General features: G+C 40.8%; 1 protein-coding gene across 1 annotated transcript; it reads right to left on the bottom strand.

The window, feature by feature from the left end:
* Nucleotides 1–11856: 11856 nt before the first annotated feature.
* Nucleotides 11857–13822, bottom strand: LOC113693207 (senescence-specific cysteine protease SAG39-like). Its single transcript, XM_027211777.2, has 2 exons — nt 13349–13822; nt 11857–12576 (listed from the first exon to the last, which is right to left on the bottom strand). The coding sequence occupies exons 1-2, from the start codon at nt 13773–13775 to the stop codon at nt 11975–11977; spliced, it is 1029 nt and encodes a 342-aa protein (XP_027067578.1). The 5' UTR covers nt 13776–13822; the 3' UTR covers nt 11857–11974.
* Between the last annotated feature and the right edge of the window lie 2189 nt (nt 13823–16011).

Raw genomic sequence — 16011 nt, 5'->3', positions numbered from 1 at the left:
GACGTAAACTGACCCGTTAGTCCTGGCGAGAGCTGGGCAGGCAGTCCGCTAACCTCTTTGGTTCGCCTTAGGGGAAGGTGGGGCTGTCACAGGTGGTATCAGAGCCTAGGTTTGAACTAGCTTGGGTGTTATAGGACTGCTTGATTTGAGTATTTGTTGTTTATGGCCTGTAAGCTAATATTTATGGTTAATTGTTCTTGTGGTGTAGGATGGCCGGACAGGGTGACCCTAGTGCTAGTCCTTCGGGAGTGAGACCTCGCAGAGCACTCCCCGTGATCCCATATCAGATACGGCCAGGAGGGGCCGTTATTCGTTGGAGCCCATCTGACCGTCTCCGACGGTGCGCGTGTAAAGAGAAGTATGCCTATCGAACGCATTAGTATTGGCGGTGGCGAAGGAGCGTAAGGAGCTAGCGGATGATAACACTAAGTTGGAAGCTGAGGTTGCTACGTTGGAAGCTGAGGTGACTCAGGTTAGGGCAACCAACGAGAAGCAGGCGGCACGTATCAAGGAACTAGAATATGACGTGCTCGAAGTCGAGGACAGAGTTGATGATCTATGCGACCAACTGAGGGAGGCACGAGAGCGCGAGCTTAAGCGAGCTCGCAAAGTCAGGGGTCGCGCTGAGGCGATCCTTAATCCGTGTGACTCTTGAGGAGTCTAGCGATGAGGTTTCGTATGCGGGGGCTGAGGCGGGGGAGGAGTCTACCCCGTCGCCTGGGTCCCAGACCCCGGCAACTGACTAGGCCTTGACTTCTAGGCTCCTTTTGGGATAGTTGGTGGTTTTGTATGTATATAGGGATAGGGATAGCGCCTTAGCTAACCGTTTTGGATGTAGGGTTAGCTACGTGTAAATCTCTTTTGATAGGCCAATCCTCAGGGGGATCGTTTATGTTAGTACGTGCCTTGGCCGTACTTGACTTGACTGATTGTATATATGTGACGCCCCGCAAGAAGGAGGTTATCCTTTGGTAGAAATCTTTGTTGGACGAGTGGAGTAAAACAGTTTTTCAACTCGGATAAGAAACGAAAAATTTTGGAAAAAGGAAAGGGCCAAATCCGGCCGGATAGCTGGCCGGATTGCCTTGCAATTTTGAAAAAAAATGGTTCAGTCTCGGCCTCATATCCGGCCGGGAATCCGGCCAGAAACTGGCCGGATTCTGACGTGGCACAGCCGGTCAGCAGCTTTGACCGGCTGTTTCCTTGATAAATATCTTGTTTTGGCTGCTTTTGCTCTTCATTTTTGCCCCTGCTCAACCGAGCTTCATAGAGAGAAAACTCTCAAATTTCCTAATTTCAATCTTTGCAAATATCTTGGGTTTCAACCGATGGTTTTGGAAGCTACTTCACACAAGGGTTTGCTATGGTGGATTAAAGCTTGTGATGGATGGGTTTTTGAAGGGAAGCTCTAGGTTGATAGCTCTCTTGAATTTGAGGTGAGTTGAATAAACAAGTTTCCTTTGGTTCTAATATTGGTTAATTAGTGGTTTGTAGTGGCCATGTGTATTATTTTGTGGAGTATTTCATGGGTTTGAGATAAGTTGGTCCAATTTCTGATTTATTGGATATTTTTCTGATTTACTATGATTATGGTTAGTTGGCTTGAATTGATGGATTGAAATGGTGTTAAATGAAGTGATTGTGCGTTAATTGTGATCGTTTGCGGAAAATTTACGCTTATGGTATAATTTCTGGTTTTAGGGTTTCAATTTGGGAATTTTTCCAAGGTTGGCTTATGAGCTTCTAATTGGCTCAATTGAGGGGTATTAAGGCCCTAATTGGATATGTTTTATCGTTTGTGAATTGTATGAGCAATTGTGGTTAATTGCTATGTGATTGGGTTTGTTTGTAGGTTGGAAAAATAAAGGAATTAAGGGGAAATGCTGTCCGATTTTGGATAGCGTTGGTTGCTTTGAGTTAAGTTAAACGGCTTGGACTTGAACGATGAAATTGGCTATATTGGACGAGGATTGTGAGCCGTGGAGGTGAGTGACCTCAAACGATTTCCAACGTTACCTTTGAAATGTTTCTTGCATCGTTTCTTTGATTGCATATCCTGTGTGCCGGCATATAAGTTCTTGACATGTTTTGGCTCAAATGAGTACTTGGAATTCGTGTGCTGGACCCCAACGTCTCCTCCACCGTTTAATGTTCCTGTAGAGCACCAATGGGCTCTTTCTCAATGTTCAATGTTCAATGTTAAGTGTTTAATGTTAAATGATTGTTTGGAGCGTTGGACGTCTAAGTACCATGATTTCACTGGCTCACGAGAGAAATGAAAGTGCATTGATTATTGAATCATGACATTATCGAAATGAATGTTTGTGAAACTGATTTGATAATTGATTTTATTGGTTACTCGCTGAGCTTCTAGCTCACCCCAAAATGTTTTATTCCCCTCCACAGGGCTCAAGGCAAAGTGAAGGCTTGTAGTGCTTATTCATGCGAGTGGATAGATTATCTTGTGTACAGTTTGAATTTGGATTTCCTGTTGTGTAATAGTTCATATTAGGGATTGTATTGAACGTTTTGAATTGATTGGATGTGTAATAGTCTAGTGTTGGACTTCCCATGGATCAGAGTGGCGCAGCGGATGCGTGGACGCTTCGCTCTCGACGTGTAATCATTGGTTAAGTTGATATATATTTGAGTTTTATATTGTAATTTGTTCGAGGACTGTAGTGTTTGACCGAGTCCTGGCGAGAGTTGGGCAGGCGGCCCGCCGAACCCTCTGGTACGCATTAGGGGGAGGTGGGGTCGTTACAATATATGTATGTGGCTTGATCTTGTTTGGCTTGTATATATTTATGTTTGTGTTCATGTTTGGAATGTACAAATATGTGTTATTGTGAAAGTTTAAGTGTTACTTACGTGCCTTGTTATTACTTTGGTTTAGTATTCTTGCTTAGACCAAGTAGAACTTATTGAAGGTACACGAAGTGGTCGGGGACGTGGGCGCGGATCTAGACAACCCACACCAGTTACGGGTATGGGGGAAACCTCTACTGGACCCAATCCTGAACCACAAGTAGACCCGAATGTGCAAATAGCTGCTGCTATGCAGCAAATGACAAACCTACTAGCACAAGTAGTGCAACAACAGGGCCAGAACCCAAACCCTAACCTTGGGAACCCTGGTAACCACATCGAGAGCGAAGATAGAGCTCTTGAACGTTTTCAAAAGTTTTCCCCGCCAAAGTTTGTTGGGAGACCCGACCCTGACGTTGCTGAGAAATGGCTTGAAAAGATGGTTGACATATTCGCGGCCTTACACTACCCTGATGAACGGCAGGTGACTTTTGCCGTGTTTCAACTTGAGGGAACGGCCCGTTTCTGGTGGAACGTGATCCGACAGAAATGGGAACGGGAGCAGACGCCGAGGACTTGGGTGAACTTCATTAGAGAGTTTAATGCGAAGTTTTTCCCTCCTCTAGTCCAGGAGAGGAAGGAGGACGAGTTCATTAGGCTCCGCCAAGGGGCTCAAACTGTGGCGGAATATGAGAGTCAATTCACCCTCCTGTCCAAGTTTGCACCTGAGTTAATCATGACTGAGCAAAGACGGATTAGGCGTTTTATTCAGGGTTTGAATGTTGAGATTCAGAAAGACCTCGCGGCGGCTCAAATCACTGCGTTTAGCGAGGCTGTGGAAAAGGCCCAGCGAGTTGAAAGTGCACGGTTGCAAGTCCGGAACTTCCAGGCGAAGATGCGTGGCTTTCCTGGGAGTACTTCCGGACAGGGTGAGAAGAGTACTCCCTCTAAATTTGGACGAGGAACGGGTGGTGGTCGACATTTTGGTTCTGGTAGAGGGACTCCATTCAGGGGTGGTCAAGCTGGGCGAGGACAAAGGGGAAATGCTCCGAGTGGCTCGGCTTCAGCACCTCGCGGTCCCTGTGGGCACTGTGGGAAAGCAAACCACACCGAAGATAATTGCTGGAGGAAACAGGGTAAATGTCTGCGATGTGGAAGCGTTGACCACCAATTGGCTACTTGCCCGGTTTTGAAACAAGACGGCAAGGGGAACCAACCACTGCCGAGGACCAATGCTGGACCAGCAAAGGGAGACGGGTCCAAACCTAAAGTTCCAGTTAGGGTGTATTCCTTAGAGCCCCATCAGGTCCCAGAGTCTTCAGAGGTGGTGGAAGGTACGATCCCTATTTTCCACCGCTTTGCCAAAGTTTTAATTGATCTTGGTGCCACTCATTCGTTTGTTAACCCTGATTTCATGTATGGCATCGATATAAAACCTGCTAGTTTACCATATGACCTAGAAGTTAGTACACCTACGGGGAATCAACATTTGATGACTAGTATGGTTTATAAGGATTGTGATGTATGGGTAGGTGAAAGGAGATTTTTAGGAGACCTGATTAGCTTGTCCATTAAGGGGTACGATGTGATTCTGGGTATAGACTGGCTGGCCAAATATAACGCCCAACTGGATTGTAAAACGAAAATAGTAGAATTTCGCATTCCTGGCGAGGCAACCTTAAGGTTAGATATAAGGGGTAGGTTAGTCTCATCTGCTTTAATTTCGGGCATCCGAGCTAGGAAACTGATAAGTAGAGGGGCGCAAGGATTTTTGGCCTTTTTGATTAATACCCCTATGGATAAGTTAAAAGTGGAAGACGTGGCCGTAGTGAGGGAATTTTCGGATGTATTCCCTGATGAGTTAGTAGCCTTACCTCCGGAAAGGGAGATAGAATTTCGAATAGACCTGTTGCCTGGAACCTCACCTATCTCAAAAACCCCTTACCGAATAGCGCCTGCAGAACTTAAGGAGCTTAAGTTGCAATTGCAAGATCTTTTGGAGCGGGGATTCATTCACGAGAGTGGATCTCCTTGTGGGGCTCCTGTCCTATTTGTGAAGAAAAAGGACGGAACCTTGAGAATGTGCATCGACTACCGGGGTTTAAACAACGTAACAATCAAGAATAAATATCCACTGCCCCACATTGACGAGTTGTTTGACCAGCTGCAAGGCGCAGTAGTCTTCTCAAAGTTGGACCTCCGACAAGGATATTATCAGTTGTTAATTAGGAAGGAGGACATTCCGAAAACTGCCTTCAACTCGAGATATGGGCATTACGAGTTCGCCGTTATGCCCTTTGGACTGACTAATGCTCCCGCCGCCTTTATGGACCTGATGCATAGGGTTTTTAAACCCTATCTAGACCGATTTGTCGTTGTGTTCATTGATGACATTTTGGTTTACTCTAAGTCACGCGAGGAGCATGAGGAGCATTTGAGAGTGGTGTTGCAGACGTTAAGGGAACATCAACTGTATGCCAAGTTTAGTAAATGCGAGTTCTGGTTGGAGAAAGTAGCATTTCTAGGGCACGTAATCTCCCACGAAGGCATTTCGGTGGACCCGGCGAAGGTAGAGGCCGTGACAAATTGGAAGAGACCAGAAAACCCCATGAAAATTCGTAGCTTTCTAGGGCTAGCTAGGTACTATCGAAGGTTCATTAAAGATTTCTCCAAATTAGCAGGACCTTTAACTGACCTGACGAAGAAGCATGGTGGATTTATCTGGAACGCCCGATGCGAAACAAGTTTTCAGGAACTAAAGAGAAGATTGACTATGGCTCCGGTACTAGTTTTGCCAAATGGAGTGGACGGGTTTGCGGTGTATGCAGACGCGTCGCGAGAAGGCCTGGGGTGCGTTTTGATGCAGAACCGGAATGTGATCTCTTTTGCCTCTGGGAAGTTAAAGCTTCACGAGCAGAATTACCCGACCCACGATCTGGAACTAGCTGCAGTCGTCTTTGCTATGAAAAAGTGGAGGCATTACCTATATGGGGTGACCTTTGAAGTGTACTCGGATCACAAAAGTCTTAGGTACCTTTTCTCCCAAAAGGAATTGAACATGAGACAACGGCGATGGATGGAATTTCTGGAGGATTACGACTGCACAATCAATTACCATCCGGGAAAGGCAAATGTAGTAGCAGATGCTTTGAGTCCTAAGGTGCAAGTAGCAGGGTTGATGATTAAGGAGTGGGATTTATTAGAATCCGTGTGTGAGTGGAGACCCTATCTTGGGAGCCATAAGGTGGTATTTGGCAATGTTAGGGTGACCTCCGCTCTACTGGAACGCATAAAAGGGGCACAAAGCGAAGATTTGATGGTACGGAAATGGAGAGAGAAAGTGGAAAAGGGAGAAACTACGGACTTCAATATGAGTCCTGAGGACATTTTGAAATATCGAAACCAAATAGTGGTACCGAAGGAAGAGTCGATGAAAATGGAGATTCTGGAGGAAGCTCATCGTCCAAGTATACAATCCATTCGGGCAGCAGCAAGATGTATCAAGACCTGAACGGAACCTATTGGTGGGACAATATGAAGAAGGAAATCGCTCAGTACGTGCAGAAATATCTCATTTGCCAACAGGTGAAAGCAGAGCATCAAAAACCATCGGGTCTGTTACAACCCTTGGAGATACCCGAGTGGAAGTGGAAAAACATCACCATGGACTTCGTTTCAGGTTTACCAAGGACGCAAAGAGGACATGATGCCGTTTGGGTGATCGTGGATCGATTAACCAAATCGGCCCATTTCTTGCCGGTGAACATGAAGTATTCAATGGACAAGTTGGCCCGACTGTACATGGACGAGATAGTAAGACTACACGGTGTTCCTGTGAGCATCGTCTTCGATCGGGATCCACGGTTTGTATCTCGGTTTTGGCAGAAGTTTCAAGAAACCCTGGGGACGAAACTCAATTTGAGCACGACCTATCATCCTCAGACGGATGGCCAGTCAGAACGGACAATTCAAACTCTTGAGGACATGCTACGAACTTGCATTCTGGACTTTGGAGGCAACTGGGGTCAGCACATGACCTTAGTAGAGTTTGCGTACAACAACAGCTTCCATTCGTCGATTCAAATGGCTCCGTACGAAGCCCTATACGGACGCAAGTGCCGGTCGCCGATTTATTGAGATGAAGTTGGTGAAAAGAAGACGCTAGACCCAGCAACTATTCCATGGATGGAAGAGGCTCACGAGAAGGTCAAGTTGATACGGCAACGAATCCAAACAGCTCAAAGCCGACAAAAGAGCTACGCGGATAATCGAAGAAAAGACTTGGAGTTTGAAGTTGGAGACCACGTATTTCTTAAGATCACACCCTTACGAAGTATCACAGCGGGCAAAGGAAAGAAACTTCAACCGCGGTACGTCGGACCCTACAAGATCCTTCAGAGGGTTGGAGCGGTCGCGTATCGATTGGAACTGCCATCCAGTCTCTCTCGAATCCACGATGTATTCCACGTCTCGATGCTAAAGAAGTATCATCCCTACCCATCCCATGTATTACAACCGGAGGATATCGAAGTAGACGAATCGCTGGCCTATGAAGAGAAACCGGTCCAAGTGCTCGATCGGAAAGTCAAAGAGCTCAGAAACTAGCAGATTCCGCTAGTGAAGGTGCTATGGAGAAACCATGGGGTAGAGGAAGCTACCTGGGAAGTGGAAGAAGAAATGCGAAAGAAGTATCCAAACCTTTTCGGGAATTAAGGTGAGAAATTTCGAGAACGAAATTCTTTTAAGGGGGAGAGAGTGTGAGAACCCGTAAATCCCTGATAATTTTCCTAGGGTTTTTTCCCTTTAAAGACATGTTTTCTGCATTTTCTGGCTTAGGAAAATTATCCTGGTAAATTTTATGAGCAGTTATAGTTTTTAGATGATTTTTCTAGTATTGGAGAGTTTTTGAAAAATTAAGAGTATATAATAGACGTGGGACCCACTAGTGCGAATAGTTCGGAAAAATTCGGCCAATTAGGTTAAATTCCGGATACTGTGTGAAATTTATCGGGTGTTAAGAGATAAGTAGAGGATGTGAAGTGATTGATGTGAGAGGAAAAAGAAAAGATAGGATTGCATTAATGGAGGTGACAAGTGTCACCATTATATTGGTTAGGGCTTAAGACTTACTATTCATGGTTTTGACCTTTTGACTTATTGGTTAAATATCTCAAAAATTGACTAAAAATTCACTCTTTCTTACTCCTTGGTGGCCGGCCCTCTTAAACTCAAGAAGGAAGAAACTCTTCAACATTTTTGCTTCCATTTAACTCAATCATCCAAACCCAAGTGCTTAAATTAGTTTCTACTCCATAAAATCCCTCCACTTGGTGCTAGTAAGTGATTTGGTGAAGTTTTTTGAAGAAGTTAAGGTGTTCTACAACTCCTCTTCTCTTGTTTACTAGGTAAGTGGTGCTTGAACTTTCCCCTACACCTAATGATGCTTAATTTGTGCCTAGTGGAAGCTAAAGTGATGATATTTGTGGTTTATTTCTTGGTTTGAGATGAATTGGTGAAGTTTTCAATTTATTGGAGATTTTTCTGGTTTAATGTGATAATGATGTTGTGGTTATTTATGATGGTTGGTAATGAGGGGTAATGACTCTAGTAGGTGTGAATTATTGATAATTGCAACCAATTTTGGGTTTGGATTGAAATGTGAAAAGTTAGGGTTTCATAACCCCCTTTTCTGTCCGGTTTTGTATCTCATGCTTAGAGGCCGAATTGGCCTTTGCTTAAAACATGAAAGTTGTAGGTATTGATGTGTTTGAGGTGCCTGTAAAATTTCAGGTCATTTGGAGTAGTGTAGAGTGAGATATGTCGATTTTACTGTTGCTGTTCTGGGTTGATCAGAATGTGTGAACTGCGCTTGTAATCGTCTGTTTGGACTGGAATTGCTTTGGATTTGGTTGTTGAGGTCTTCTGATGAAATGTAGCTGGATGTCTTAGCTACCATATGCCTTTAGAATCAATGCATTTGGACCTGTATAGACTGAGTTGGACTAATTACAGCATAGTGTGATTTGTAAACCTGCAATTACGGTTCTGGTTTGGTATTCTGCATTTTTGACCTAGTTGTGCTAGGATTTGGACTGAGTAGCCTTCTAAATTGTTGTAGCCCTGGTTCTTAGCTTCGAAACGGTGGGTCTTACACCCTCATACGATAATCGTAGTGAAATTGGTGCCATTACCGCAAAATGCGGACAAAACTGTGTTTTATTCGGGGCCAAAGCTAATGCCATTTCTTGAATTTCTGGTTACTCATAATGCTTGTATATGTTTATAAAACCCTATTGGGGTTGTGATTGGCATTGTTTTATGACTCGTTATCGAGTCTCATTGTATTTGTTTACGTGTTCTAGGGCGTGACGGTGGTTCACGACGAACTTTTGACCACGGTGTATGAAACACCACTTACTTGATTGGTGAGTATACTACTCACTTAAATGTTACAATGTGGCTTTGTTATATATGAATTTGATGCCTTGAAGGCGTATTTGGCTATTGGAAGTAATTGAGGTGAGGGTGTACTTGACCGCCCTCACCCCCTTGTGATTCCATTCATGACTGTTTACCGTTTTACTGAAATATTGCACTTGATATATGATATATTGAATTCCTGTCATGGGAAACTGATTTGGTGTCGTTTGGACGAATATCCAACGGCCTTACTATATCACTGAGCTCAACCCCGTTAGGTAGTCAATTGAATCGAGCCGGCGAGGGATTGGTCGTGAAAATTGACCTGCCACGGGGACTGTACTGGGGAACCTTGTAGTAATGAGACTCTTGGTTCCGGTATACTCGAGTATTACCAAAAGCTACTGATTGGAGTGCGGGCCCGGTTGGGGTATGTTGGGTGGAAGGAATGGAAGTAAAGTGATGTCTACGGTTTGGTACTTTTAACATTGACGGAGGGTCAATGAGGTTGGATCAAGAATATAAGCGAGGAAATGGGCTCTTGAGAGCCGTCCGTATCCTTTTACCGTTTTGTTTCATTCCTTAATTGTGTACTTTAATTGAAAGGACTTGCTATATGCTCTTTGTTGCTTATGTGGTAGTAACTCACTGAGTTTTAGCTCACTCCGTTCCATTTGTTTTCCTTACAGGAAAATGACTATTTTGGGAAAGGTTGTGCTAGTTGGTTGTCAAGTTGAGCATGTAAATGTATTTTGAATAGCTCCGTGAGGGTGAAAACCCTAAGTGTTTTGTTCCAACCAATGGTTGGTTGTAATTGACTATTTGCACATGTATGGACTAGTTGGATATTTTGGTATGCCGTTTGGCTTGTAAACGTTGAATTTCAATGTATGTATATGTTGGATTGATGTATGGTGAACTCCGGATTCTGACGTGTCCGGCATTGTTCATCATCGGCGTTTTTCCATTTTTTTTCTATTTTATTTTATTTTGTGATTTTGACTTGTTTGCGCGCGTGGGTATGTTCCGAAACGTATTAGATCGACGTAAACTGACCCGTTAGTCCTGGCGAGAGTTGGACAGGCAGTCCGCTAACCTCTTTGGTTCGCCTTAGGGGAAGGTGGGGCTGTCACAATTTCGGCCTCTAACAAGGTGAAATAGAACCGGGCAGAAGCAGGGCAGGTTATCATCCAAGCTGGAATTCATGCATTCAAGTGCTAATCTTCCACAAAACAACATCTAAAATAACTAAAAACCACTAATAAGCAATTAATTGAAGTAAAGAGGATGTTCTTGGCAAAATACCTTAAAATCACAAGAAAGGTAGGAGCTTAATCTTTCCTCCTCCAAAACAACTCCACCAACACCTTTAACCTTCCCTAATGATCACTTGTATGGTATGGTTTGTTAATTGGTTGGTTGAAACTCAACATTTGAGCAAATTTGGAAGCTAGAAATTGAAGAACTCTCTCTTGTTTTCCTCCTCAAGAGGTTCAGCCAAGACACAAGAAAATGAGAGAAAATTGAGTCAAAATTGATTTTAGGAAAGTTAAGAAGGTCTTGGTCAAATCCAACATCCAATGGGTTTGTGACACTTGGCACCTTGCTTGCTTAAACTTATCTCTTTGTCTCTCTAATACTAATCCATATAGGTAACTTCTAATTATCTCTTAGCATCTTGTAAAATAATATCACTTAACCAAACTCCAACAAGTTGTCAAAAATATATCGCATTTATCGCACTAGCGGGTCCCATGTTCATAATACACTTCAAACTCAACGTACACTAACTCATACTAGGAAGATGATTTTAAAACTGTACTTACTTGTAAAAATGCATAGAAAATTCAATATTTCCAAGGAAAGTATAAAATATAATCAAAGAAATAAAATAATGCTGAGAAAATGTGAAAATTTTTAGGTCCTCACAAACCTCACATGGTTTTTCCTTAGGGTGAGGTTGGGATCAAGTGGTGTTATGGTTTTGACTATTCAAGAAAGTGGAAGAAACAAAGTGCTATATGGAGTTAAGTGCCATGTTTGATAGAAGCCATCTCTAGAAGTGATAGGACTAAAGCCATACCAAACCGGAGCCACTTGTGGAGAAGAAATTGTGGAGAAGAAACCATATAAATTGTGGAGAAGAAACTTTAGAAAAGAAGTATAACAAGTATACGAATGAAAGAGGCCTTGTGCTATAGAAACAATTACCTTTAAACAATTTAAGGGAATCATTTTCATATGTATGATTGTATTATGAAAACTCTCAAGTCTTACCTATAGTTTTGTTATTTTATTTTCAGTCCATATTCTAATGAACTCTGTGCAATAGTGAAGTTTACATTTGTTTTAGAGCTTTTTTTTATAACTTGAGTCCAAAATCAATGGAGATCAATCCACATGAATCAACAAGGTTCTATCAGGGTCTCAAGATTTCTTTCTTTAAACACTTATGATCCAGGTTTTGATTCCCTTTTATCATACGGAGTGCTAGTACTAGACAGCTTTGTTAATTCTAGTACGTATCAAGTCATATGTGTTTTGTTAAGGATAACTTCGTCTCGTGATCATTACATTTTTTTCAAATAAAACATTCTTTGAATCTTTAAATACATATTTTCATGTACATAATGGCAACAATGTTGATATTATATATAGCACAATTGATAAGAGAAGACACATTTGAAATTTCCAAAGAATCCAAACATTGTTGTCCTCTTGTCGAAAGAAAGCTTCATCCATTATTTCAACATTTTAGACCGGTAGGGTAAGAAGCTTGCATGGCAATGCCACAGAGTCCTTCCTTGGCATCAATGTCTCTCTGCATTCTGATGTATCCATTCTCACCCCAACTGGTTCCCCAAGAATTCTTCACTAGCCAATACTTGGTGCCATCAGTACTCGTACCATAACCAACTGCTGTGACACCATGGTCCAATTCAGTCCCACAATCGCCTGTAAAAACACCGCTTGAGTAGAACTGGAATGCTGATCCACTAGCATCAATGGCAACTGACACAGGTTGGTTGGCCACAGCCTTCAGAAGTGCAGCCTCACTATTTGCAGGGACATCTTCGTAACCTGTAATCTTTGCAGCATGGTTAGCTTCCTTGTTTGCATTGCAAGTTCCATCAGTTCCTTGATATGGGTAATTTGTTTCGGTTGTAAGGCCTTTGTTCTTGATGATGAACTTGAATGCATCGTCCATGAGTCCACCACCGCAACCTTCATCTTCACCAGCAGTGTCACAATCAACAAGCTCTTGCTCAGATAATGAGATTAACTTACCAGTTGTGAGTTGGTTGATTCCTTCCATGGCTGCAACAGCTGAAAATGCCCAGCAGCATCCTGGATTTTCAAAAGATTTTATTGTCAATGACTTAGCTTAAAAAGTATAGCTCAAAAAAAAAAAAAAAAGGAGCAGAATCAATAATAATTAGTAAATTACTAATTATTATTCCCAGATTTGCATTTATATTGTGGCTGGTATGTAAAAGAAAGTTGAATACTTCAGACAGATTAAAGAATTGGGGTATGGCAGTGGAGTCAACTGAATGTGTACTATGCTCTGCAGCTGAAAAGAGCGTTGATCGTCTGTTTTTTATGTGCAAAACTTCATCCAAGATTTGGGAAAAAGCTCAGAGAATGTGCTTGACATTTAGAGGGATCAGTACGCTAGAGGAGGAGCTTCAGTGGGTATTCAAACATTGGACTGGTGAGACTTTCGTGCAGCAGTTCAAAAACTTGTTTTTTCTGTGGTGATTTATCATATTTGGAGGGCATTTGGATGGCACGTAGTGCTGCTATATTCAGGTCTGCTTCAGTTTTGGCAGATAGCATCAAGGAAGCTATAGTAGAGGAGATTACGCATGTGGTTCTTGCATGGGGAAAGATCCCAAAGTCTCATGAAAGCTGGAAATTGGCTTTGAAATGGAATATCCCGTTCACAGTGTTTTGCTTGTGTAATGGTCGCGACATAGGCTCCTGTGGTAGTTAGTTTAACATGTAAAATGAGATATTCTATCTTGTGTACGAATTTACCTGTCCCATATCAATGAGAGTTACAGTTTTGCCTAAAAAAATTAGTAAATAACTAAGATAATAAATTTATCAGACTTACCGCATTGGCCTTGATCCTTGACTCCTGTAACAGCTCCTTTCTTTCTCCAGTCCATACTTGCTGGAACTGCATTGACATTTTCATACATAAATGATTTTGATTCGCACACTTTCCACGGTTTATATTTATTTCGAGCTGCCCTGAATTCTTCATTTGTCAAATCTGCAAATTGGTTGATGTCTAACTTGTAAGGTCGATTTCCAGCTTTGTTGAAAGACGCTATGAAATTCACATTTTCCTTGAATATCTTATATCTATCCGCCTTCTCTGCGTCATCCTTGTATACGCGTCCATGCTGAGCCATCCATTGCTCGTGTTTTTCAGTCATTGAGGCTTCATTCAAGCTGCGCGATGTGGCTTGAGAAGCCATCATTGCCAGCATTAAGACTGCAGTCAGACTAAGCTTCCAGCTAAATCTCAAAGCCATTGTTTATGGACTGAAAATATCTAAATTATGTGAATGAGAAGTGGCGCTGCATCCCATCGTGAAAAATAGGTATTTATAGACATTTCATTTTATATGGTTTCACTATGGTTTTCTTTTAACTTTGAACTATTTGGACAGAAAATGAACTCCCGAGAGACCCCGGCAAGTTATGCATGAAATGGACGTCGAAGCTCAATGGCGTAAACGTTTCTCCCGTCGTGAAAAATAGGTATTTATGGACATTTCATTTTATATGGTTTCACCATGGTTTTCTTTTAACTTTGAACAATTTGGACAGAAAATGAACTCCCTAGAGATCCCGGCGAGTTATGCATGAAATGGACGTCGAAGCTCAATGGCGTAAACGTTGCTCCATTGCGTTGCACACAATATCCGCTGGCTTTATTTGTCTTCTTCTCATGGTTCTTTCCTAACATTTTGGACATTAAATACTGAACTGCAACTTCATAAGACTAAGAATATAGGATCTTATATATGGCATAATAATACTGACATCGAGTCTCAGTGCTTATCAAATATTCAAACGAAAAACCTCCTTAAAGTTTTGCGTAATGCCACATCACCCCCTTAAAGTTTTAAAGTAGCTATATAACTCCCTATAGTTCATAATATTCACTTAACTCCTTATAATTTTCATGAATGTGCACTTTATTTCCTTGTAATTTTTATATTTATCCACATAACTTTCCTATGATTTTGTACAATATGGTTAGACCATTGTTCGATTTAGTATTTAATTAAGGACAATATTGGTATTTCAACTAACAATATCACAAAGACTATTTTTCATTAAATTTCTAGGACAAAATACACTTTATCTCCCAGTGGTTTAGCACTTTTTTACATAACACCCTATGGTTTCAAAAGTTATACATAATCCCCCCATGATTTGGATTAAAATATCAAAATGACGGAATTTGTATTCCATAACAGAGTCAACTAAAATGTCAAAAGTATCCCTATATAAAGTTAAAAATTATTTATTAACCATAGGAGATTATATATATATATTGAAAACCATAAAGGAGTTATATGGTAAAACACTAAATCATAAGGGGGTTCTATGGTAAAATATAAAACTATATGGGTTAGAGTGTCATGCATATTGTGTTTATATATTTTGGTCATTTCATCCACTTTAATTTCTAAAAAAGGGTAATTTCGATATTTCTATGTGTTACATCACAAATGATAATTTCCATCACTTTGACACTTTAATCTAAAATATGAGAGGTTATATATAGATTTTTGAAACTATATGAGAGTTATGTAAAAAATTACTAAACCATAGGCGATAAAGCGTATTTTGCCCAGATTTCTACTTTACATGAAACCATATATGTTAGGGATTATGTATAATTTACTCGGAAAAGCACAACTTGCAACACCGATTGATACATATGAAGTTTCAAGTTTGTGACTTAATTATTCCTTGATAATCATAGTCGGGCTCAAGAAACATTTATTATGGAAAGCATTCGTTGAGTTACCCATGAGAGGGAATTTAAATATAAATGAAAACGTTAGACAAGTCCAATTAAGATATTGACCAATATTTTGCTGTCTAGCAATAACATTTTTTATTTGGCTATGATGGTAAATGAACCTTTCCCTCCATATTTGGAAACGCAAAAGAAGCCAAATTTTTAATGGGCATAAGCACATTACTCCTGTAAATGGGAATTTGACCAGGAAGGGTAATTAAAGAAAGCAAATCGAATAGTGGTTTGCTTTTGCCAAAAACGAAGTTTTTTGTTATTATTTCAAAACTCTCAAACGCATAATTATTTAATTCAGCCTAGAAAGAAAAGCCCAGCAAAGGGACTGGGTGGATGGTCACTAGTTCAACTCATGAGTTGATGGTTGAACTAGTAATATTTATAAATATATGTAATATATTAGTCATCTTAATATATGTAGAATTTATAAATAAAGTGCTTTTAAATATTAATTATTATATTTAGAAAGATATATTGTCAATATATGAACATTATTGAAGGACTCAATTTATTTATATCATATTTTGTAAATATAAAGCATGTATTCAAATATTAAAAAAAATTTATTTATTAAAACAACAAACTTTTAGGAATTAAAATTAATCTTTTGTTAATGTTTTGTCTAAAAAGTATTTCTTTATGAATTATTGTTACGTAATAATAACACTTTCAATTTGAGAGTTGAATTAATTATGCTATAAAAAATATATATATAT

Source organism: Coffea arabica, chromosome 6c (genome assembly GCF_036785885.1).
Source record: "Coffea arabica cultivar ET-39 chromosome 6c, Coffea Arabica ET-39 HiFi, whole genome shotgun sequence".
In the NCBI taxonomy this organism is placed as follows: Eukaryota; Viridiplantae; Streptophyta; class Magnoliopsida; order Gentianales; family Rubiaceae; genus Coffea; species Coffea arabica.
The sequence above is the reverse complement of the archived record's forward strand: the minus strand, read 5'-3'. Positions and strand labels throughout refer to the sequence as shown.